This window comes from Dasypus novemcinctus, chromosome 13 (assembly GCF_030445035.2).
Source record: "Dasypus novemcinctus isolate mDasNov1 chromosome 13, mDasNov1.1.hap2, whole genome shotgun sequence".
In the NCBI taxonomy this organism is placed as follows: domain Eukaryota; kingdom Metazoa; phylum Chordata; class Mammalia; order Cingulata; family Dasypodidae; genus Dasypus; species Dasypus novemcinctus.
Window position 1 is genome coordinate 106,663,633 of NC_080685.1, and position 24,061 is coordinate 106,687,693.

Here is a 24,061-nt window from a genome sequence, read left to right on the forward strand (position 1 = left end):
GGAGCAAGTATTAGCTTTAACATTTAAGGTTGCAAAAGTCTGTGGACTGCAATGTTGGGTACAAATGCCAATCAATTTTACCTGAATTTCTATAAGGATTTGTGCAAGATTTCAAAGTATATCCACAGTTTTTTTTTTTTTTGAGGTACTAGGGCTGGAAATTGAACTTAGGACCTCCTATGTGGGAAACCAGTGCTCAACTGCCGAGCCATACTGGCGACTCTGAGTTGTTTTTTTCATTTGTTTTGCCTGTTAATTGTTTTTCTTTCAGGAGGCACTGGGAACTGAACCCGGGACCTCCCATGTGGGAAGCCACTCGAGCCACTTGAGCCACATCTGCTCCCTATCTACAAACTTTTTTTTCCCAACACTCCTCCTCAAATCAAGAGATGGAGGTCTTTGTCCCTTTCCCTTAAGTCTAGGCAAGCTTATGACTGCTTCAACTAACAGATGCAATGGAAATGATACTAAGTGGGCTTCTAAGCTAAGGTCATACAAAGCAATGCTGCTTCTATCTTGTCTACTGAACACTCACTTTTGAAGTCCTCTGCTATCATTTAAGTCTGACTATCCTGAGACTACCATGTTGGAAGGGACATGTATACATGCTCTGGTTTAGTTCTGAGCTCCCAGTCAACAACCAGCATCAGCTGCCACTCCTGCAAGTGCGCCTAGCTGAGCCTCCGGATGACTCTAACTACATGAGATGCACAGGTTTTTAGTGGTTTGCCCCAACCCAACTTTTCTGTCCTGTTATTTTTCATATGCAGTTTTGCTGAACAAGAGGTTTTTCAAGAACATGTACATTAACTTACAGCATAAACACCAGTATCTTCACAGGATATGTAAACGATGAATGCAGAGGTAGGAACTGAGAGCCAGTGAGGGAAGAGCAGTTAAATTTCTCATTTCATGTTTACTTCATTTATATATCAGCAGTTCTCAATGAATGTGTGGTCTGCAGACCTCAGAGGGCTTCTGAGACCCTTTCAGGAAACCCAGAAAGCCACAGCTATTTTCATAATAATTCTAAGCTATAATTTGCCTTTTTTTGTTCTTTTTCACAAGCATACAGTGCAGTTTCCAGAAGCTAAGTCAGAAATTAGAGATTTGCTAAAACACAAAACAATGCTACTTTTCTCACTGAAAGTTATCTTGAAAAATAGTTATTTTTCATTTTTAAAAAGTTGCATTTACTGTTATGTTTAACTGAATGACTAAGTTCTCTCCAAAATGAAAAAGGATTAGAAAATGTTCATAATCACCTTTTAAAGGGCAACTAAAACAATTTCCTATTACCCACAACAAAACAGTTCTTATCCTTTTTAAAAAATTTTTCCAATTCTCAATGACCATCAGGAACTTCTCTCAAAGAGGCAGTGGAGCATGATAGAAAAGTACAGACGGGGAGTCAGAAAACCAGGTCTCGGCCCTAACTTCATCAACAACAAGTTTTGTACTCTTGGGTATGGCTTATTTTTCTTCTTCTTCATTTCCAAAATGAGAAGCTAAGAATAGACTGTCTTCCACTATTCTATACAATGCTCCCAATTAAAGCCAATTAGCTATTAAAGAGAAAAAATTCTACTGTAGCTCTATTAGGAAAAAAAAAATTGAAAACCTTTTCTGAAAACATTCCTGTTTTTCTTACTTTTTTGACATAATAACAATAAAAATTTAAATTGTTTTTGCAATGTATGGAAGAGCAAGAACAAAAATCCTGCAAAGCTAAGAGTTCTTGTTTTCTTCAGTCACGACAGTAAGGAAGACATGCATTTGTAAAGAAGTATATTCTAAATCCTAAGAAAACACATTAGTAATTACAGACATAGCTGTAAAGGTCTATATTTACCTCATTTTTTGTTGGTTCTGCTTTGGTCTTTTCCTTTGACCCAGATGTTGGCATTTCCTTTGTATGCCCATCAGGAATGTATATCAAAACGCATGGGGCTTCTCTGCAACTATATGGGCTAGAAAAGAAAATGAAGGGACAAAAAAGTTTATATGAAGAGTTATTTAAATAGCAATTAAAACTGAATTCCCAGGTAAATTCAGTGGCACAGAGTTAATGCTTTTCCAAATATAAATAAATAGTCCATTCTGTTACTATTCAAACCAGAGGCTCTTAGAGTAGTTTAAAAACAATGAATGCATGAATAAAAACTGAGTGCTTGACTTACAAACTTTAGTTTATAAACTTTCATAGAAATGAAAAAGCTAAACCCAGAACAAAGCTAAATCTACTCTGCCTGTCACCAGAAATGGCATTAGGAGATGCTAATGATATCCCTTTTGACTTGAAAAGGCATCTATATATCACAACTTATCTGCTTTTTATATGCAAAGGAATTTCCGTAAAATATTTCTAAGAATGTCTCAGTTCAGTAGACAATAGGGTCCTATACATCTCTTCAATATTTTTTTATAATAGCTATATTGATAAACTTGATGCCAAAAAAATCATCCTTTACAAGTGCACAATTTAGTGGTTTTAGTATACAATTCAGAGTTGTAAAAATATTATCTAATTTTAGAATACTTTCATCACCCCAAGAAAGAAACCTTATGCCCTTATTAAACTGTGGTTGTGGTTTATCCATTTGGCAGTTGAAGGATATTGTGGTTGCTTCTAGTTTTTGGCAGTTATGAATAAAGCTGCTAAAAGCATTCATTTGCAGGTTTTTGTGTGGACATAAGTTTTCAACTCCTTTGGCTAAATACCCAGAACAGCAATTGCTGAATCAGGTAGGCCTGTTTATCTTTGTAAGAAACTGTAAAACTATCTTCCAAAGTGGCTGTACCATTTTGCACTCCCACTCCCAGTGAATGGAAGTTCCTGTTGTTCCACATACTCATTCAGTATTGCCAGTATTTTGGATTTCAGTCTTTCTAGTAAGTATGCATAGTATTTCATTGTTGCTTTAATTTGTAATTCCCTAATGATAAATGATATTGAACATTTTTCATATGCTTATCTGTCACTTGCATACTTTCTTTGTTGAGGTGTTTGTTCAGATCTTTTGCTCATTTTTAAATGGGGTTGCTTGTTCCCTATTTCCTGAGTTTTAAGAGTTCCTTGTGGGAAGCGGATTTGGCTCAACAGACAGAGCATCCACCTACCACATTGGGAGGTCCAGGGTTCAAATCCAGGGCCCCCTGACCCGAGTGATGAGCTGGTCCACGAGCAGTGCTGATGCGTGCAAGGAATGCCGTGCCACGCAGGGTGCCCCCACGTAGGGGAGCCCCATGCACAAGAAGTGCGCCCCGTAAGGACAGCCGCCCAGTGTGAAAAAAGAGCTGCCTGCTCAGGAGTGGCACCGCACACACGGAGAGCTGATGCAGCAAGATGACGCAATAAGAAGAGACACAGATTCCGGTGCCACTGACAAGAACACAAGCAGACACAGAACACACAGCAAATGGACACAGAAAGCAGACAACTGGGGTGGGAGTGGGGGCAGAAAGTGGAAAGAAACAAAAAAAGAAAAAGAAAAAAAAAGAGTTCCTTGTAGGCAGTGGGTATGGCTCAAGAGGTTGGGCACCTGCTTCCCACATGGGAGGTCCCGGGTTCAGTTCCCGGTGCCTCCTAGAAACCAAAAAAAAAAAAAACAAACAAAAAGCAAACAAATGAAATAACCAATTCAGGAGAGCCAATGTGGCTCAGCAGTTGGGTGCCAGCTTCCCACATACGAGGTCCAGGGTTCAATCTCCAGTCCTAGAATCTCACGAAAAAAAGAGTCTTTTTCCTTGTATGTTCTAGATATAAGTTCTTTATCGATATGTTTTGCAAATATTTTCACAGATTGTGGCTTGTCTTTTTATTCTCTTAAAGTTTCAATAATATATATGTATTTTAAGATTTATTTTATTTATCCTCTCCCCCACCAATTGTCTGCACTCGCTGCCTATTCTCTGTTCGTTGTGTGCTTGTTGTCTTTTTTTAGGAGGCACCGGGAAACAAACCAGGGATCTCCCATGTGGGAGGGAGGAGCCCAATAGCTTGAGCAACCTCTGCTCCCTGCTTGTTGTGGCTTTCATAGTGTTTCCTTGTTATGTTTCTTCATTGCATCATCTTGATGCATCAGCTCACTGCATCAGCTCACCACACCAGCCCACTGTCTTGTCTGTCTTCTTTAGGAGGCACTGGGAACTGAACCTGGGACCTCCCATGTGGTAGGCAGGAGCCCAATTGCTCGAGTCACATCCACTTCCCAAGTTCTGTAATATTATGATAATAAATTGAGAACCTACTCTGTTCTGGACATTTACTCCTGTTGGTAGTACAACTACCACTACACATTTTATAAAGGCTTAATAATAACCATGGACTGTGCTATGTCCTTCACACGTATCATCTGACTAAAAGCAATGGAACACTAAGATGAGGAAGAAAAAGTTATCTGGTCTTGATAAGCTTATATTCCAGTGGCAGAAACAACAACAACCAAATAAACAGATTCAACAGTGTGTGATACAGGAAGCGGACTTGGCCCAATGGATAGGGCGTCCGCCTACGACATGGGAAGTCCGTGGTTCAAACCCCAGGGCTCCTTGACCTGTGTGGAGCTGGGCCACGCACAGTGCTGATGTGTGCAAGGAGTGCCCCACCACGCAGGGGTGTCCCCCGCGTAGGGGAGCCCCACGTGCAAGGAGTGTGCCCTGTAAGGAGAGCCATCCAGCACGAGAGAAAGTGCACCCTGCCCAAGAATGACACCGCACACACAGAAAGCTGACACAACAAAAAAACAGATTCCTGGTGCTGCTGATAAGGATAGAAGCGGTCACAGAAGAACACACAGAGAATGGACATGGAAAGCAGACAACTTGGGGGGTGGGGGGAAAGGGGAGAGAAATAAATAAAACAAATAAATCTTAAAAAAAAAAAAAAAAGGTGTGTGATACATATTCCAATAGAGGAAAGTGCTGGATATTATGGGATCATATCCATGGGGTACTTATCCATTCTGGAAGATACAAGAAGGCTATCTAGAGGATATAATATGTGAAAGGTCATCTAAACGAAGAAAAAGAAGTAGGGCGTTCCAGAAAAAGGCACAAAGGTTCAAAACCACTTGATGCCTTTGGAAAGCCCCATGCAGCACCACAATGTTGAACAGAAGTGATCAGGCAGAGATAAACTACAACAATGTGGCTCAAGTGGAAGAGAACATAACATGAAGAATCTTGCATATCACACTAAGTCTAGATTTTACCTTGAAGCTAACAAGAATTTAAGCAGGATGGAATGTGATAAAATTGGTATTTCGAAATTTTCAGACTGGCAGCAAACAAAAAATGGATAGAAAAGGACAAAACTGGAGCAGGGTGACTAATTTAGAAACTGTTTCAACAACCAAAGAAATGCTGAGGGCCTGAAATAAGACAGGGCAATTGATTCAGAGAAGATAAACCAAGCAAGCAATACAAACAAGGCTTACTGACTGAAATGGGCGATGAAGGAGAAGAACGGATCAGAGATGACACCTAGGGATCCTGGGATTTTGAACATAATGAGTTTGAACTGCTTTAAAGACAACTATTGAGAGATATCTAAAAAGCAGCTGGATTCACAAGTCTAATAAGCCCAGGAGAGAGATCTGACCCACATAGAGACATAATGAAAAAACACTAGAAACAAGCAGGAAGCCAAAAGGAGTATGGGCAAACACATAGTAACTGAAAGTTCTCCTCTTAATAACCCTATTATTTCATGGTTTATAAAAAGAAAAGACCATAAACATTTGTTACTTTAGCTGTAAATATACCTGCTGCACCATTTATATTCTATAATATCTGACGAAAATTTACTACAAAGAAAAGGGCAAAGATAATTTTTACCTAAAGATAAGTTGATATATTAAAAAATTTCCTATTATTTCAATTACCTGAAGATTTATTATAAGATAATTTAGTTTTAGAAATGAATAATTTGTTAATGTTCAACGTATATTATATTGGTTCAAAGGAATCACTTGTTAAGGAAAATTATGAAAGTCTGAAATATTACATTTAATGTAATGTAATATTATAATATAATCTTGCCTGAGGTACACCCTGTGCCACACTGATGAAACAGGTTGTTGATATGGGAGGAGTGGGGGGTGTGGGGAGTGGGGTATATGGGAACCTTGTATTTTTTAATTTAACATTTTGTGTGATCTTTGTATCTTTAAAAAAAAATACAATTAAAAAAAGACATTAAAAAGAATAATAAAAATAAATCAGGAGCAGGTATAGCTCCGTTGGTTGAGCACCTGCTTCCCACATATAAGGTCCTGGATTTGATCTCAGGTGCCTCCTTAAAAAAAAAAAATCAAACTGAACAGATAACTGTGAAATATCAATATTTTAGTTAAAGTTCAAGTTTTAAAATAGTACTCACTATAAGAAATTCAAGCATTAGCACACAGATGTTTAGCTTTTATTTACTTACCTAACAGGTTCATAAGGCTGATCACATATAAAGAACCCTCTTCTCTGGAGTTGTATAATATCTCCTTTTTTCAAATCTTTAAGGCAGGGATCCCCCAGCATTAGTTCTTCATGCTGTAAAGATGATGTAAGACCAAAATATGCTTTTTCAAAATCAGAACACTAAAACAACTCTAAAATGTAAGCAGTAGTTCCAGTAGCTGAAATTCTCCCACTTTAAACAAGTATGTTAAATAGTTAACTACTTAAGCACATACAGAAAAACGGTGAAGAATAAAACAAATGAAATGACAGCTCTATTCACTGTATATCTGTATATTTTCAAAACTTCTCTTTTTATCTTTATACTACCTATTCTAGGTAATGTTCTTTATCCATTCTTATACCCTCAACTATCACTGCTACACAGATTACTCATTCCTTGTAACTCTAGCTATAACTTCCAAACTTCAGTTTCACATTTTTAAAATCTAGAAATTTCTACTTACATAACCAAGAGAAACCTAAAAAAAACATTTCTTGAACTGAATTCATCATTAACTTCTCTCAAATCAACTTTAATTTCTGCCTAATCTACTTCTATTAATGCTACCACTTTTCTCCTAAATCTTGGAATCATTATTTACTCCATCCTCTTTGATAGAAGACATATAGCTTCCCATTTGATTCCATATTTTCCAAAGTGGATAAAAGAGTTTTTAAAAAAGGAATGTTTTGGTATGTTTTATCTAGGCACTAGATGTATATTCAAATATGTAAAATTAACCCTTAAAATTCTAAAGGAAAAGGGACAGATGAAACACAATTTCTTTTAGAAGGCTACCTTACTGTTCTTGTTGACATACTGCTTAAAGTCCTCATCTTTTCCTAGCACTGGCTTCGTGATCAAGTGCTCGTAAGTGACACAGATTGCTGGAACAGGTAGAGCATGCGCAGTCTCTGCAAGCCAAGTAATCTTGGTGGTTTTCTTGTAGTCTTTATTCTCCAAATTCAGTTTTGCATCAAGAGATACAATTTTTCCATCTGCATTTCTAAATAAAGATTGAAAAATATTTAAAAAAAGTAAACCATTACTGCCATCAATGTACCATCTTGTTCGACAGTATTTGTAATAAATAAATGAGGAACTTTCCTTGGAAAAGTTTCAAATCAAACATTTATTTGTCCTTCTAATATATGCCAGACATATATGGGGGCTGAAGAGTGGGTGAAGAGACAAATAAAATACAATAAAAGCTTCATGATAACAATAATTCACTGGAAAAGATCTACATACATCAGACAAAAAATATTACATATTTACAAATTTTTCACCTGCCTTAAGCATTATAAAATCTAACATATTTATGTTATATACATAATATTGAAATTTTATATAATGACCAAGCAACTAAGATTTTAATTTACACAAATTATTAAGCATACTATATTCCATTTATATAATCTAAAAAATCAAATTAAGGAATACAGTACATTATAGTAACTGGAAAGTTCAGTTATCCTTAAACAAAATGTAAACTCAACATAGAAATAGCTTATATATACATATTCTAAGAACCCCTCCCCCAACCAGGCACTTATATAATGGAATTAGATGTTAAAAGGGGGCTCTTAAGCATTAGAATTATTTTTTTACCTAAATATAGTAATTTTACATCAGAAGCAAAAAGATACACCCCGGGGAAGCAGATGTGGTTCAAGCAGCTGGGTGCCTGCCTACCACAAGGGAGGTTCTGGGTTCGGTTTCTGGTGCCTCCTAAAGGAGATGAGCAAGACAAAGAGCTGATGCGACAGGCTGGCACAACAAGATGATACAATGAGATAACACAATGAAGAGACACAACGAGGAAACATAATCAGAGATACAACAAGCAGAAGCAGAGGTGGCTCAAGCCATTGGTCGCCTCCCTACCACATGGGAGGTCCCAGGTTCAGATCCCAATGCCTCCTAAAAAGCAGATGAGCAGACACAGATAGCACACAATGAACAGACACAGAGAACAGACAGCCAGCACAAAACGAGGGGGGAGGATAAATAAAAATAAATCTTAATAAAAAATTTATTAGTAAATTGGAATATACATGAAAAAAAGTTTTAATTTGTTTCCAGAATTTGCAGTATCTATGTCTAGGGAGTTTACTAATCAGCAACATGAATGTGTTTTAATTAAGTAATTTTTAGTAAGGAAACAATCCTAAAACTTTACTTCCATATTTATTTGAAAACAAACAAAAGTTCTTACTTGTGTATTTTAGTAATGTTGATGTTGCCCCAATTTATAAATGTAACCATCTCACCCTCTGACAAAGTCTCTGCATCAGCACCTTCAATGAAAACTTTGGGACTATACCACACCAGCTTCAAGCCAATATCAGGATTCTGATTGATAAAAAAAAAGGTAGAATGAAAGTTGAAATAACATATTGAATGATATGCAAAAGTACATTCTCCATTCATTCATTTTATTCTTTAACCAAATGTAAATTATATGTTACTATACTGATCATTGTTAATTAGGAAGTAGATACTAATTATTATTTATTTTATCCTATTTATTTTAACCTAAATGTATTCCCAGTTCTGTTTTTAGTATTTAAATAGTACATACTTGTTTTAAGTGACACTACTTTCAGAGTAGAATTCATTAGTCTGAATCCCCATTCTGTGACACTGGGTCAGTCACCTAACTGCTAATGCTGATGGAGTTAGATTAGGTGGTCTACCCCTGAGATTACTTCCAGCCTAAAAAATCATTCATTGTTTTCAGTTAAATCACCAACTAGAACTCTGCTTGACTATCTTCAGAATCTCTCTGCTTTTACAGCAGAGGAGAAAATAAAAGTCTCTCCTGAGTAGTGACTAGTTAGAGGACATTATGGGACAAAAGACATCAAATTAGGATAGAGCACGAAATTGTGTACCTTCTATATTTTAGAAGATAAATTTTAAAGATAGTAAAAAGCATAAGGATATCACTTTAACAAATGTTAAATAGCATGTGTTTAATAAACGTTTTTGCAATGAATGCACCAATATATTTGAGAAAATTCAGTATGTTATTGCAACTACTGAAATTATACCAGCTCAAACAGAATACTGTCAGGCTAAATACAGAACACTTCATGAGAAAATGTTAATAATGAAAATTCCACAGATCAACTTAATTTATCTAGTTGAAATTTAAGAGTCTGCTTCCTAATCAATTAGTTCTTGTTTAAAAATGAGCAATACTTAGTAATTTCACTTAAGGTACATAAACACATTAGTCATTTTAACAAATAAGCACACGTAAAAGGTTTTATTCTCTTCATTCAAATTTTAAAACATTCAGTAAGCCTCACATTTTTTGCTATCTGTAGTGGGTGATACATTCACCTGGCTAAACCAATCAGATATAAAGCAAAAGCAATTTCAAACCAATCAATCAAACACACACAATTACACCATGTCTTATTAGAGATCCCCTTAAAATAACTCAAATCTTCAAAATTAGAAAATAGCTAATATCATACATAGAAAATCACATAAAACTACAACGGAGAATATTTATAGCTATTCACAATGCATATTATCTTCTATGTGAACTAGTCCATGAATACAACATTATATAATAAAGGTATTTAAAGACTTCTCACAAATCTGGAATAAAAGAACCACTTTTTACATTAAGATGGTCAACTAAGCAGCTATGACTATTCAAAAATACAACTGTGGTTTAACTAAGAGGAAGGGAAGTCCCTTCTAGCTGTATTTAAGGTTCATATTCTGGATCTGGATGGACAGATAATGTTTTCATTTCACTGATACTTTCCAAAATAGAGCATACTGTAGTGTGACAGAGTCTGGAGTTCATCTGTGATTCGATTAGTAAGTCTAATGTTTTGGCTTAAAAACAAAAGTTACAGTTAATGAACAGTTAATACAGAATGCACTGCAGCTTCCATTTAGACACAAGAGTGTGAATTAGAATATCTCATCTTTCACAGTGATTCCAGGAAGAGATAAATTCTTATAATATACTAACAGGCTATCCCTACAGAATAGGCAAACTGAGAAAAACAGTTATTCATAAGGTGCTGTGATTACTAGAAAGAATATCTTCAACAAGAAATACACAAAAATATTTACTTCATTTGTTATCAAATTCTTATAAATAATACTGGATAGAAAATAATGCCCAAATCATGCTACTGACAAAGTACATTTTCACTTCTATCTTCCTCTTTGTTTTAATAAATAGAGAGAAAAACACTGGTGAAATTGCAGGGTGACCTTTGGGTGTTTGGCTACTTCTTTCATCTCCTCCTGAGCTTCAGGAACATTCACTGGGACCACCTCTTTCTTCAGTAATGCAACATAACGTGGTGCCACTGGGTCAATAACCTGCAACACATACAAACTAGTGTGAAAACTTTCAAATACTTCAAAAAACTTCACAAATACAATAAACAGCAGCACAGGAATACTAATTGGCTTTCTTTGTTACTGCATTTACTAATTTTTTGGTGTGCCTGTTAATGCTTCTTCTAATGTTCAATTGCTGAGTAGAATTAAGAAAAACAACCATAAACCAAGACTACATGAAAGATTCAAGGGTTCGTTCCTAAGCATAAATACTGGCAGGTGAAAAGAAACCAGTTAGTTAAAGCATGATATTAGAAATATTTTCAAAATAATTTTAATCGGATGGTGAAAGGTAAGGAAAAATTATCCTATGGGGTTATTTTAATCCTACGGGTAAATATGATTTCAATTTTGTATTGTTGGAGAAACCCATTTTAAAGAAATATAGATATTTGTTTTTCAATATCCCTTTCTATAATCAGTGTCAGACAATATACCACCATCAAAAGCAGAATAGCATTAAGTCACTATAATAAGGCAATCTCAAAGATTAGAAGTACAAACAAGAGAATATATTCCTGCTACTCTGCAAACTCCTTGAATGTCGATTTCTATATAGGGACTACTGGATTTCCAGTTCCTAACAAAGGCCTGGCATATTCAGGTAATCAGTAATTGCAGATTGAATAATGATCATAATTATTACACTCTAACCTAGTCTACCTCTAAAAGAGTAGTAGTAGCATCCCTTTCTGGGGCAGATGCAATTTTCTCACTTCACTGTTCAATTAAATTTATCCATGATGACCAATCACAGCAGTAGTGTTTAAGCACTATACAAAGAACATGGGAGAAAAATATTGATAGAAGCAAATGTAGAATCAAATCGCTAAGTAAAGCAACAGAAGTTATTTTTTTTCTCATTAGAAGGATGCAAGAAATAGAGGCATGGCTAATTCAATTTGACTTTGAATTGTTTTATTTTTGTTGTTGTTGCCATTGTTTGGTTGGCTTTTAGGTTTGCTTTGAGGGCATTTTTCAGTTTCCTGAGAAGAGAAGTAATGAGAAAATCCGAAAAAACTCAAAGAAACCATTCTTAGAGGCTCATTCATGTGAAGTCAGAAAAGTCATTTATCTAACTTTCTACCTCACCTGCTATTCCTCATCTACTTATACGTCAAGTCAGTACTAAATCATCAGCTAAAATCAGCACCAGCCTCTCTCTAAATTTACAGTTTCACTTTTTCTTTGAGGCTTAAAAGTCATTTGTGCTAATTAAGGGTTCTTTCTTTCTGCTTCTACTGGGCTAGAATGACCAAAGATTTATTTTGATAGTTCAGAATTTAAGCCAGTAAGGCAATTTTTTTAAAGAAGCTAAAACTCTGTGAGGGAAACTTACTTTATTTCACTGTAGCTCAGCTTCCTCATCTGAAAAAAGGTGCAGAAGACTATTTCTCTTACTTAATTAACTATAATATCACTTGGGGCAATTGTTACTACAGATTTTTAGGCCAGTTAACTCTAAAGGATTATACTAATGGTCTGAAATGAAGTCTGGAAACTTGTATTTTTAACATTCCAAAGGATGTTGAGGACCCAAAAGTTTGTAAAATTTTGGATTTAAAGATTTAGAAGTCTTTTCAGCTCTCAAACTACCATTCTAAAAATTGCTGGATCAGTGATCTTCAAATTACTTCAGTGTCTTAAGTATTTCCAGGAGGTGACCTGGTAGCCACCAACTGGAGGGTCAAGGACAAGAATAAGGCTAAAGACGGCACAACTCCAGACCCTCTACGACACTCCAACCACAACAGTTACACCTTTCTTTTATATTTTTGGGTTTACTCAAAAAAATACCATCTGAAGAAAGACTTTCCTTATTTGAGGGGGTGGGGAAGGGGGTGGAAAGTATAGCCTCTACATACTTAATTTACTAGCTGATCCAAGGCAGTTGGGATAAGAGTTAGGGAGAAAACGTTTAATATTCTCTCAAAAAAACAAAGACAAATATAAAGAGTAAACCAATAAATAAAGGTTAACAGCTGTAAAACAGACATCTTAAAGTGTACCACTTCTGCCTTGACTGAAAAGTTTAAATCTTAACATTCAATTAAGTAAAATCAGGAAGAAAATTAGGACAACAGTTAAACTCTTGGAATGTCTCCCACTAGTATCAAAGAAAATATTTTGCTACAGAACTACATATGCTCTATTTAACTACAACACAAAAAAAATATGTGCTAGTTTCATGTTAGACTATGAAAACAAGGATTTTAATGTTTTCAGAGGGATAATGAGATTGTCAGCCTTCCCACGTCTCATGCAGCCTTCAACCCTGTCTCTCTTCTTTTCTTTACCATATATAATTAACTGTGTAAATAGCTTTCTTCAAAGAAGCACAGAATTACTCTCCAGCTAATTTTTTTTAGCAGAAGCTGCTTTCTAAAAATACCAAGTTTCTAAGAGTAACAGAGTATCCAAAGATGCTGCCCTTAACACTTACTTCACAATATCACAGAGCTAAATTTAGTTTACTGATGCTGCACTTAAATTTTATTTGAAAAGCTTGTAAAGAACAAGTTAGAAAATAACAAAATGTAGTTAGAGATTGAAAGTGACATGAACTCTAAAAAAGAGGAATAACTCAAGGGTCTAAGGGAATGAGTTTCAATGTAGAAAGATGCAATGAAACCAGAAATAGAAACAAAAAGTATATGACCAAAAAGAAAATAATAAAATAAGATTAAAAAAAGAAGAAGAAGAAAAAAAGTATACGACCAGCATACTTTCCTCTTTACCACCAATCTTAATCAAAACACAGTGCAATGGGGGAGCAGATGTGGCTCAAGCGATTAAGCACCTGCTTCCCACATGAGAGGTCCTGGGTTCAATGCCCAGAGTCTCTTAGGAACCACCACCACCACCACCAAAAACTAACAACAAGCCAACAAATGAAAAACCAACTTAAGGGAGCCAATGTGGCTCAGTGGTTGAGCATTGGCTTCCCATATGAGGTCCAGGGTTCAATCCCTAGCCCTGGTACCGCAAAAAGAAAAACAGTAACAACAACAAAGCACATGGTGCTATGCTTTTAAGACGGCGCGAAATGATTTCAGACATCAGGGCAAAAACGCAAAATGAAGATACTCTCCAAATGCCCTATAAAAAAGACAGAGAAGGTTTTGTTTTGTGTAAAGGCATAAATCCAGGAGGATTAGGAGACCAGGAGAAGAGATAATAGCAATAAAATTCTAGAAGTTGAAAAATATATAGAAGAATGATAAGTGACTTAATAGAACAAGGAAATAAAGTTCTAAGCCTATAATGGGAAAGCCATGACAAAAGGCTCAGTAACTGGCAATGCCAGGTCCATACGCAAAGGGATGAATGGAGGCGGTCAAGGACTGGTTGAGAGTTTACTTAAGAAGCATCCCATCTCCCACTCACACAACAAAACCACCACCTCTGTCCTATATAAGCAGAAGAATGGAAGTTTACTCTGTGAAAACAAAGGGTCTCCAGGTCCTGGACGATACCAGAAACAGCTGAAGGTGAGGGAAGACAAGAGGATTATCTACATGGTGAGCCCCTCCACTGTCTTCCTGTGCTTGGCTCCAAGGCCCTGTCAGCCAGGACTTTGCACTTCAGGAAGGTGACTGAAAGAGACTCCTCCAAGAAAACTGCCCAATTCAATAGAAAACACAAAGTTACTGAGATGGGGGTTCTCCAACTAACTGCCCAGCTCGGGCATCCTATAGGGAAGCTCAGTTGACAGTGCAATTCCTGCACTTAGGATTTCTGGACACCTAATCTTTTAGTTCCACATATTAAACATGGGCAGACACCAAAGGCTTACCAGACATCTGAGCAATGCCTTTAAAATGAAAGAAAGAAACCAAAATAAACAGCCTGGGGCCAAGAGATATACTACAAGAAACAAAACACAAAAGTACTAACATTATATTGATGAAATTTATTTTGAAAATTCCGAAGAATAAAGGAGAAACCTTGGAAATACAGCATAAATAAAACTCAACAGAGGGCAGGAGAAGATAAAGTTAAGTAAGTCTACCAGAAAGAAGAGCCAAAAGACAGACGGGAAATAAGACAGAAAAGTTAAGAAAATGAGAGGGGAACAGTCCTGGCAGTCCAACCTCTGAAGCAGATAAATTTGAGAGAAGAAATAAAATGTAAAGAAACAGAGAAAAAGAAAAAGGAAAAAAGAGAGGAGGGAAAATAAAAGCAAAGTAAAATAAGAATTCAAGAAAATTTCCTAGAAATGAAGGAATAAAACCAGACTGGAAGCCACAAGTTCTTCCAATGGATGTGGATGAAAACACATTCCCATCAAAGCACATCATCATGAAATTTCAGATACTAGGTATAAAGAGAAGATCCTATAATCATCAAGGTGGCAAAACAAGTCATAACAGGGTCTCAAAAACATCTTCATCTCATGCTCTTCTTCTCATGGAGAATATGCTTCAGCAAAGTAAAAAGTAATAAAAAGAGAAGATCACAACTATGTGATCATACCAAATACCACTGATTGTACAATTTGGATGGACTGTATGCTTTATTAATATGTATCAATAAAATTGGTTTTTTTAAAGGAAGATCCTGGAATTAGATGATCCATCACAAGGCAAAGAGAAAGGGAATCCCCCCAAGATGATGGTGAAGAGACCTGAGAAGACAGCTGTGCCTCAGAAGTCAAAGGGCTACTAGTCTAGTCTAGATCAGACCAGTGTAGTACAGAAGCTTCTGGCAGAGATGTCTCAAAGATAAAACTGAAAGAACACTTGAAAAACCTGAACATCTTGGAAAACTTAGAAAATTTGCAGGAAATTAGAAACAAAGCAAATGGGAGGGAAAAGATAATCAATTACAAGGAAGGTAAAAAGTTACAAGAAAAAAAAAAAAAAAGAATCCTAAAGGAAGTAAATCCTCATTGTCCATAGTAAGAAGAAAGGGATAATGCCTAAAAATAAAAAAATTAAATAAATAAAAATACATATATCTCATTTAGAGTTATGGTAATAAGTACCCAAAGAATTATCTAGAAGAGATCAAAGTGATTTTTCTAAGAAGAAAATAGAGAAAAATAGGTCAGGGGAATGTTCTGTTCATCGTAACAAATCTTACAGAACTATTTGACTATAGTGAATTATATTTACTATTTTTGACCTAAGTGTACAGTAAAAATTTATTAAAGGACTTCCGGCAAGTGAAGTGAAGTGGCTGAGTGAGCTTGCCTTGCCGTCTCTCCTGGGAAGAGGCAGCTGGGCACCGCTGGAGGTTCTCCGGGACCAGGCTTTTTCAGGATTTTTTCAGGGCAGGAAGTGTCTGGACATCGATTTGGTGGGAAGGTAACGGAAAGGACTGGTCTATAAGATATAAATTGGGACTTCTCAGGAGGGGGAGGCAAGATGGCGGCTGAGTGAACTTCCCGGTTACTAGCTCCAGGGGGGAATTGGCTGGGAGGCGTCGGAGACTCTTTGGGACCGGCTGTTTCGGGATTTTTCCTGGTCCGGAGGTGTCTGGACATCGATTTGGAGGGAAGGTAACAGAGAGGATCCATCTGTGAAATATACACGGAGATCCCAGCTACGTGTGGAGGATTCCCTCCTTGGGTAGGTGGAGCCGAGGCAGCTAGCACCGCGCGGAGCCCCGGCGGGCGGCGGCCAGGGTAGCCGAGTCCGGCCGAACCCGGCTGAGCCACAGCGGGCGGAGGGGCGGAGCCCGGCTGAGCTCGGCCGAGCCCAGCCGCGCCGCGCCGGGCGGCAAGCGGGAGAGCCGAGCCGCGCTGCGCCGGGCGGCGGGCGGGAAAGCCGGGCCCGGCCGAGCCCAGCCGAGCCCAGCCGCGCCGCGCCGCGCCGCGCCGCGCCGGGCGGCAAGCGGGAGAGCCGAGCCGCGCTGCGCCGGGCGGCGGGCGGGAAAGCCGAGCCCGGCCGAGCCCAGCCGAGCCGCGGCGGGCGGGGGACCAGAGCCCAGCTGAGCCCAGCTGAGCCTGGCGGCGGGGTTTCTGTTCTTTGGTTTTTTTTTTGTTTTTTAATTTTTTAATTTTTTAATTTTTTGTTGTTGTTGTTCTTTTTTTTTTTTTTTTTCGATCCTCTCTTTCTTGTCCCCAATATTCTTCTTATACTATTTTACCTTAACAATACAATAGGTCCTACAGGAAATACCTCACATTTGCTGGGTTTCCTCACCCTCCACTGCCTCATTTCTCTGTGAATAGATTTAGCCTATCTACACTATCCCCTTTCCCCTACAACTTGATATCCTCCACCATCTGCTATCTCTCCTATATTCCATCTCCCTTTCTTTGATCCACAAAGTGTCTAACTCTTAATTTCTAATACCTTTGTTTAGTTTTCTATCTGGTATTCGTCCCTGAAACTATTACCTTTCTTTTCTCTTTCCCTCTCTCACGAAAACAATAGCCTCTTAGTACGTACCACATTCCTCCCATATTCAGTCGTCTACCTCATTATAGGTACTTTCCTACTACTATAACTCTACACAATTTACATGATCTAACCTCCATCCTCCCAGAACTCATATTGTTGCTTTGTAAACATATATCACCAATACTACTTCACACTTTCTCCTTCCTTACACAATTGACTTTCCCCAGCACTAATACTTTCCTTTAAAGTGAGCTTAACTAGCAATAAGAAATTGGAATAAGAAGAACAAAGTGACAAAGAGAAGATATAACACTTACACAAAAACAACATCTAATTAATCTCCAAGACTAGACAAAGAAGCTAAGGAACTGATTAAACCCGTCAAAGAAAAAATGTTGACAAGACAGCAACAAAAATCTACAAACCAAACCAGTAATCAGGAAAACATGGCTGAATCCAATCAACAAACTGAAAATCAGGAAGGGGGGCAGGACTTCGCACAAGCAATGAAAGATCTCAGAACATTTATCACTGACAAATTTGATGAAGTAATGAAAGAGGTTAACAGCGTGAAGACAACACTTGGAGGGGAAATTGCAGACATGCGCAAAAAAATAACAGATATGATGGAAATGAACACCACAATTCAAGAAATCAAAAATACACTTGCAGCAAATATCAGCAGACTAGAAGAGGCAGAGCAGAGAATTAGTGATGTGGAAGACTGCATTGGAAATCAAACAGATAGTAGAAGTGGTCAATAAAAAGGTAGAAAAAATCCAGATAGGACTTAGGGACCTGAATGATAACGCAAAACGCTCAAACATACGTATTATAGGCATTCCAGAAGGAGAAGAGAAGGGAAAGGGGTCAGAAGGAGTGTTGCAGGAAATAATGAATGAAAACTTCCCAAATCTACTGAAAGAGACAGATGTACATATCCAAGAAGCACAGCGCACTCCACTGGTCATAAACCCCAACAGGCCCACCCCAAGACATATACTTGTCAAATTATCCAATGCTCAAGACAAAGAAAAAATTCTAAAAGCAGCAAGAGAAAAGAAAACCATCACATACAAGGGAAACTCCATAAGATTAAGTGCTGATTTCTCATCTGAAACGATGGAGGCAAGAAGGCAGTGGTATGATATAGTCAAGGTACTAAAGGAAAAAAATTTCCAACCAAGAATACTCTATCCAGCTAAACTAGCATTCAAAAATGATGGAGAGTTCAAAATATTCACAGATAAACAGAAACTGAAAGAGTATATCAACAAGAAACCTCCCCTTCAAGAAATTCTTAAGGGAATTCTGCAGGAAGAAAGGAAAAAACAGGACAGTCAGAGATGGAGGAGAGTGTAAAAGCAACAAGAAAGACAAAAATAGAAGGGGAAAATAAAATAATACAAACAAAATATAACAAACACAAATCCAACCAAAATATGGCTACCATAAATAACTCTCTAAACGTAATAACACTGAATGTCAACGGATTAAACTCACCTATCAAAAGATTCAGACTGGGACACTGGATAAGGAAATACGACCCATCTATATACTGCCTACAAGAGACACATCTTAGACCCAGAGACTCATGGAGGTTGAAAGTGAATGGCTGGAAAACAATCATACAAGCAAACAACAACCAAAAAAAGGCAGGAGTAGCTATATTAATATCAGACAAAATAGACTTTAAATGCGAAACAATTGTGAGAGACAAAGAAGGATACTATATTTTAGTGAAAGGGACAATTTGTCAAGAAGATCGAACAATCATAAATATTTATGCTCCTAACAAGGGCGCCTCTAAATATGTGAGGCAAACGCTGGAAAAACTAAGTGAAAGAATAGATGCATCTACAATTATAGTGGGGGATTTTAATACACCACTATCAACTCTGGACAGAACATCTCAAAAGAGAATCACTAAAGAAACAAAACATTTGAACAGTATATTAGAAGAGCTGGATCTAATAGACATATATAGATCATTACACCCAAACACAGCAGGATATACATTTTTCTCAAGCGCACATGGAACATTCTCCAAGATTGACCATATGCTAGGCCACAAAGAAAGGCTTAATGAATTCGGAAAGATCGAAATCATACAAAACAATATCTCTGACCACAGTGGAGTCAAGCTGGAAATTTGCAAGGGACAGAGACCCAGACTTCACACGACAATTTGGAAATTAAACAGCACACTCTTAGAAAAACAGTGGGTCAAAGAGGAAATCTCAAAAGAAATCAATGACTACCTTGAAACAAATGATAATGATAACACAACATACCAAAATTTATGGGATGGAGCAAAAGCGGTACTGAGAGGGAAATTTATAGCCATAAATTCATATATCAAAAAAGAAGAAAGAGCAGAAATTGAAGAATTAACTGCACATTTGAAGGAATTAGAAAAACAACAACAAAGTAACCCAACAGGAAGAAGAAGGAAGGAAATAACAAAGATAAGAGCAGAACTAAATGAAATAGAAAATAAGAAAGCACTTAAAAAAATAAACAAGACCAAGAGCTGGTTTTTTAAGAAGATCAACAAAATTGACAAACCTTTAGCGAGACTAACAAAGAAAAAAAGAGAAAAGATGCAAATACACAAAATAAGAAATGAGAAAGGTGATATCACCACTGACCCCACAGAAATAAAGACTATCATAAGAGGATACTTTGAAAAACTATATTCCAACAAAAATGACAATTTAGAGGAAATGGACAAATTCCTAGAAATACATAAGCAGCCCATACTGACGAAAGAAGAAATTGATGATCTTAACAAACCAATCACAAGCAAAGAGACAGAATCAGTCATTAAAAATCTCCCAACTAAGAAGAGCCCAGGGCCAGACGGCTTCACAGGGGAATTCTACAAAACATTCCGAAAGAACTAACACCAATCCTGTTGAAACTATTCCAAAAAATCAAAACAGAAGGAACACTGCCTAATTCCTTCTATGATGCCAACATTACCCTAGTACCAAAGCCAAACAAAGACACCACAAGAAAGGAAAATTACAGACCAATTTCTCTAATGAACCTAGACGCAAAAATACTTAACAAAATACTTGCTAATCGTATTCAACAGCACATTAAACGAATTATACACCATGACCAAGTGGGATTTATCCCAGGTATGCAAGGATGGTTCAACATAAGAAAATCAATCAATGTAATACACCATATAAACAGATTGAGAGAAAAAAACCACATGATTATATCTATAGATGCAGAAAAGGCATTTGACAAAATACAGCACCCCTTACTGATAAAAACACTCCAAAAGATCGGAATACAAGGAAACTTTTTGAACATGATAAAGAGAATATATGAAAAACCTAAAGCCAACATTGTTTACAATGGCAAAATCCTGAAATCCTTCCCTCTAAAATCAGGAACAAGACAAGGATGCCCATTGTCTCCGCTCCTATTTAACATTGTCTTGGAAGTACTGGCTCGAGCACTGAGACAAGAACCAGATATAAAAGGCATTCAAATTGGAAGGGAAGAAGTCAAAATTTCATTATTTGCAGATGACATGATCCTATATATAGAAAACCCTGAGAGATCTACAACAAAGCTCCTAGAACTCATAAATGAGTTTAGCAAAGTCGCAGGTTATAAGATCAATGCACAAAAATCAGTAGCATTTCTATACACCAATGAGCAAGATCAGGAGGAAATCAAGAAACAAATACCATTCACAATAGTAAATAAAAAAATCAAATACTTAGGAATAAATTTAACTAAAGAGGTAAAAAACTTATACATCGAGAACTATACAAGATTGTTCAAGGAAATCAAAGAAGACCTAAATAAATGGAAGAATATTCCCTGTTCATGGATAGGAAGACTGAATATTATTAAGATGTCTATCCTACCAAAACTGATCTACACATTCAATGCAATCCCAATAAAAATCAACACAGCCTTCTTTAAGGAACTAGAAAAACTATGAAATTTATTTGGAATAAAAAGAGGCCCCGAATAGCCAAAGACATATTGAAAAAGAAAAACGAAATAGGAGGAATCACACTTCCTGACTTCAAAACATACTACAAAGCTACAGTAGTGAAAACAGCATGGTACTGGCATAAGGAGAGACACACAGACCAATGGAATCGAATTGAAAGTTCAGATATAGAACCTCATGTATATAGCCATATAATATTCGATAAAGCCACCAAACCCTCACAACTGGGAGAGAATGGCCTATTCAACAAATGGTGCCTGGAGAACTGGATAGCTATATGTAGAAGAATGAAAGAGGATTACCATCTCACACCTTATACAAAGATCAACTCAAGATGGATCAAAGACCTAAATATAAGAGCCAAGATCATAAAGACCTTAGAAAGCAGTGTAGGGAAACATCTACAGGACCTTGTAATAGGAAATGGCTTCATGAATATCACACCAAAAGCACGAGCAGCAAAAGAACAAATAGATAAATGGGACTACCTCAAAATTAAAGCCTTCTGCACCTCAAAGGAGTTTGTCAAGAAAGTAAAAAGGGAACCCACACAATGGGAGAAAATATTTGGCAACCATATATCTGATAAGAGACTTATAACTTGCATATATAAAGAACTCATAGATCTCGAAAACAAAAAGATAAACAACCCATTTAAAAAATGGGAAAAAGATTTAAACAGACACTTCTCCAAAGAAGAAATACAAATGGCTAAAAAGCACATGAAAAAATGCTCCAAATCCCTAGCTATCAGGGAAATGCAAATCAAAACTACAATGAGATACCATCTTACTCCCATAAGATTGGCAGCCATGAAAAAAACAGTAGAATACAAATGCTGGAGAGGATGTGAAGAAAGGGGAACACTCATCCATTGCTGGTGGGAATGCAGAAGGATCCAACCATTCTGGAGGACAGTTTGGCAGTTTCTCAAAAAATTATCCATAGATTTGCCATATGACCCAGCAATACCACTGCTGGGTATATACCCATCAGATCTGAAAACAAGGACACAAACCGATATATGTACACCAATGTTCATAGCAGCATTGTTCACCATCGCCAAAAGTTGGAATCAATCCAAAAGTCCATCAACAGATGAGTGGATCAATAAAATGTGGTATATACACACAATGGAATACTACTCAGCTGTAAGAACCAATACACTACAATCGCACGTGATAACATGGATGAACCTTGAGAATCTTATGTTGAGTGAAGCAACCCAGGCATTGAAGGACAAATACTATATGACCTCAATGATATGAAATAAGTTAACTGCCTCAGAGAGCTAGAGTCTGGAAAAGTGGCTTACTGGAAATCGGGGGGTGGAGGAAGGCTGTGAGGTAATGTCTGTAGGGGTGGAATCTGTGATGAGCTGGGGGTAAGTATGAGCACAAAGAAGGGACAAAATGGGGGCAAGGGGTTACCTTCGGGTGGGGTTTTCTGGGTTTGAGGGGGGCTGGGGATGGGAAGAGGGGTAATATGGTCCAAGAAATAGGTGGGAGGGAGGGGCAACATACAAACATGGGAGAGTGCCAGAAGTTCATCGAGAACTAAATGTTGAGTAAAACGTATCAAAGTATAAGTAGGAGGGTTACCTGGTTAGGACGCTCAGGGGGTATGGTCTGATGCGGGATGGACTCCGGAGGGAATAGCTGAAGGCTCATTTTGCCAAGGTGGGTTCTACCATTGGGTGGGGTGGACCCATATCCTGGGGAAGACTAATGCCGTCGAATAGAGAGAACTGTATCTCTCGTGAGAAAGGACGGCTCCCAGGGCATTAGATTGGCAGGCGTTGTGGGCCCTAAGGGGAGGGGAAAATGGACGTGCAATGGATGGAACAAAGGTAAATAAGGGGGCAAAAGAGGAGTTATGTGAGAGTACACGAGGATGAATATAAAACAGCTAATATTACACCAAAAACATATAGGGGACGACAGACTAATAATGAAAACCATAAGACAAAACATAGGATAACTAAAAAATTTAGAAAACTGTACAACCTAAAGTATGGACCACATAGTAAGCACAAATGTTACCTTGTTTGAAAACTATAGTTTCGGAATCTGTACATCAGTTTCAGGAAATATGATATGAATAAGTTAAAAGATTATTGCTGTGGAAGGGAAAAGATTTTATGGTGGATCTGGGGAAATACTGTATATTGTATATATGAATTTTGGTGATCTAAGACTCTTCTGAAGCTGGCATTATGTTGGGATTCACTTTACGGGAAGTTTTGGATCACAGAGTGGTTCAACAATGGCAGCGGAGGAATACTGATATGGGATGTTATTGACAGGATATATATGGTTGACAGGGAGTTATACAGGGCATATGCCCAGGGTATATGGTAATGTCTATATATACTCATAGTGGAAACAATTAAAAACAACAGCTGGGGGGGTACTGGGCTCCTGGCCGGGGGGTCACTGTTGTGGGCCCTGGGAGAGCAGCGGCAATCCTCCAGGTGCAACGGCAAGAACCAGGAAGGAAGGAGGGCCCAACAGTGGGCTCTTGATACTAATGGCTACACTTTTGAGCCTATGCACCTGCAATAAGAACAAGGCCTAGAGTAGCATTGTGCCTGGGGGTTTCCTCCTGACAGCCTTCATGTTACTCAAATGTGGCCACTCTCACAGCCAAACTCAGAGTGTAGATGTGATGCATTCCCCCCAGCGTGGGACACGACACCCGGGGATGAGCCTCCCTGGCACCGAGGGATCACTACCACATACCAGCTGAAGAAGCAACTAGAAAATGACCTTGAATTAAAGATTCAATGCGGAACAGCAGAATATACCTGTCTACATATAATAACATGACTTCGGGAAGCGGTTTGACCTAATGTAAGGGGGAAATGGAAAGGAGAAATAAGATTATAAG

The 24,061-nt window shown here is 37.6% G+C and overlaps 1 protein-coding gene across 2 annotated transcripts in view; it reads right to left on the reverse strand.

Moving 5' to 3' along the window:
• Positions 1-24,061, reverse strand: part of EPRS1 (glutamyl-prolyl-tRNA synthetase 1) — a 97,726-nt gene that overhangs the window by 43,886 nt on the left and 29,779 nt on the right. For both annotated transcript variants that reach the window (XM_004480233.5, XM_012520329.4), the window contains 5 exons: positions 10,706-10,816; positions 8,676-8,812; positions 7,256-7,463; positions 6,434-6,546; positions 1,853-1,970 (listed from right to left, as the gene is read on the reverse strand). In XM_004480233.5, the coding sequence (XP_004480290.1) occupies positions 1,853-1,970; positions 6,434-6,546; positions 7,256-7,463; positions 8,676-8,812; positions 10,706-10,816 (687 nt within the window). The remainder of the gene's footprint in view (positions 1-1,852; positions 1,971-6,433; positions 6,547-7,255; positions 7,464-8,675; positions 8,813-10,705; positions 10,817-24,061) is intronic.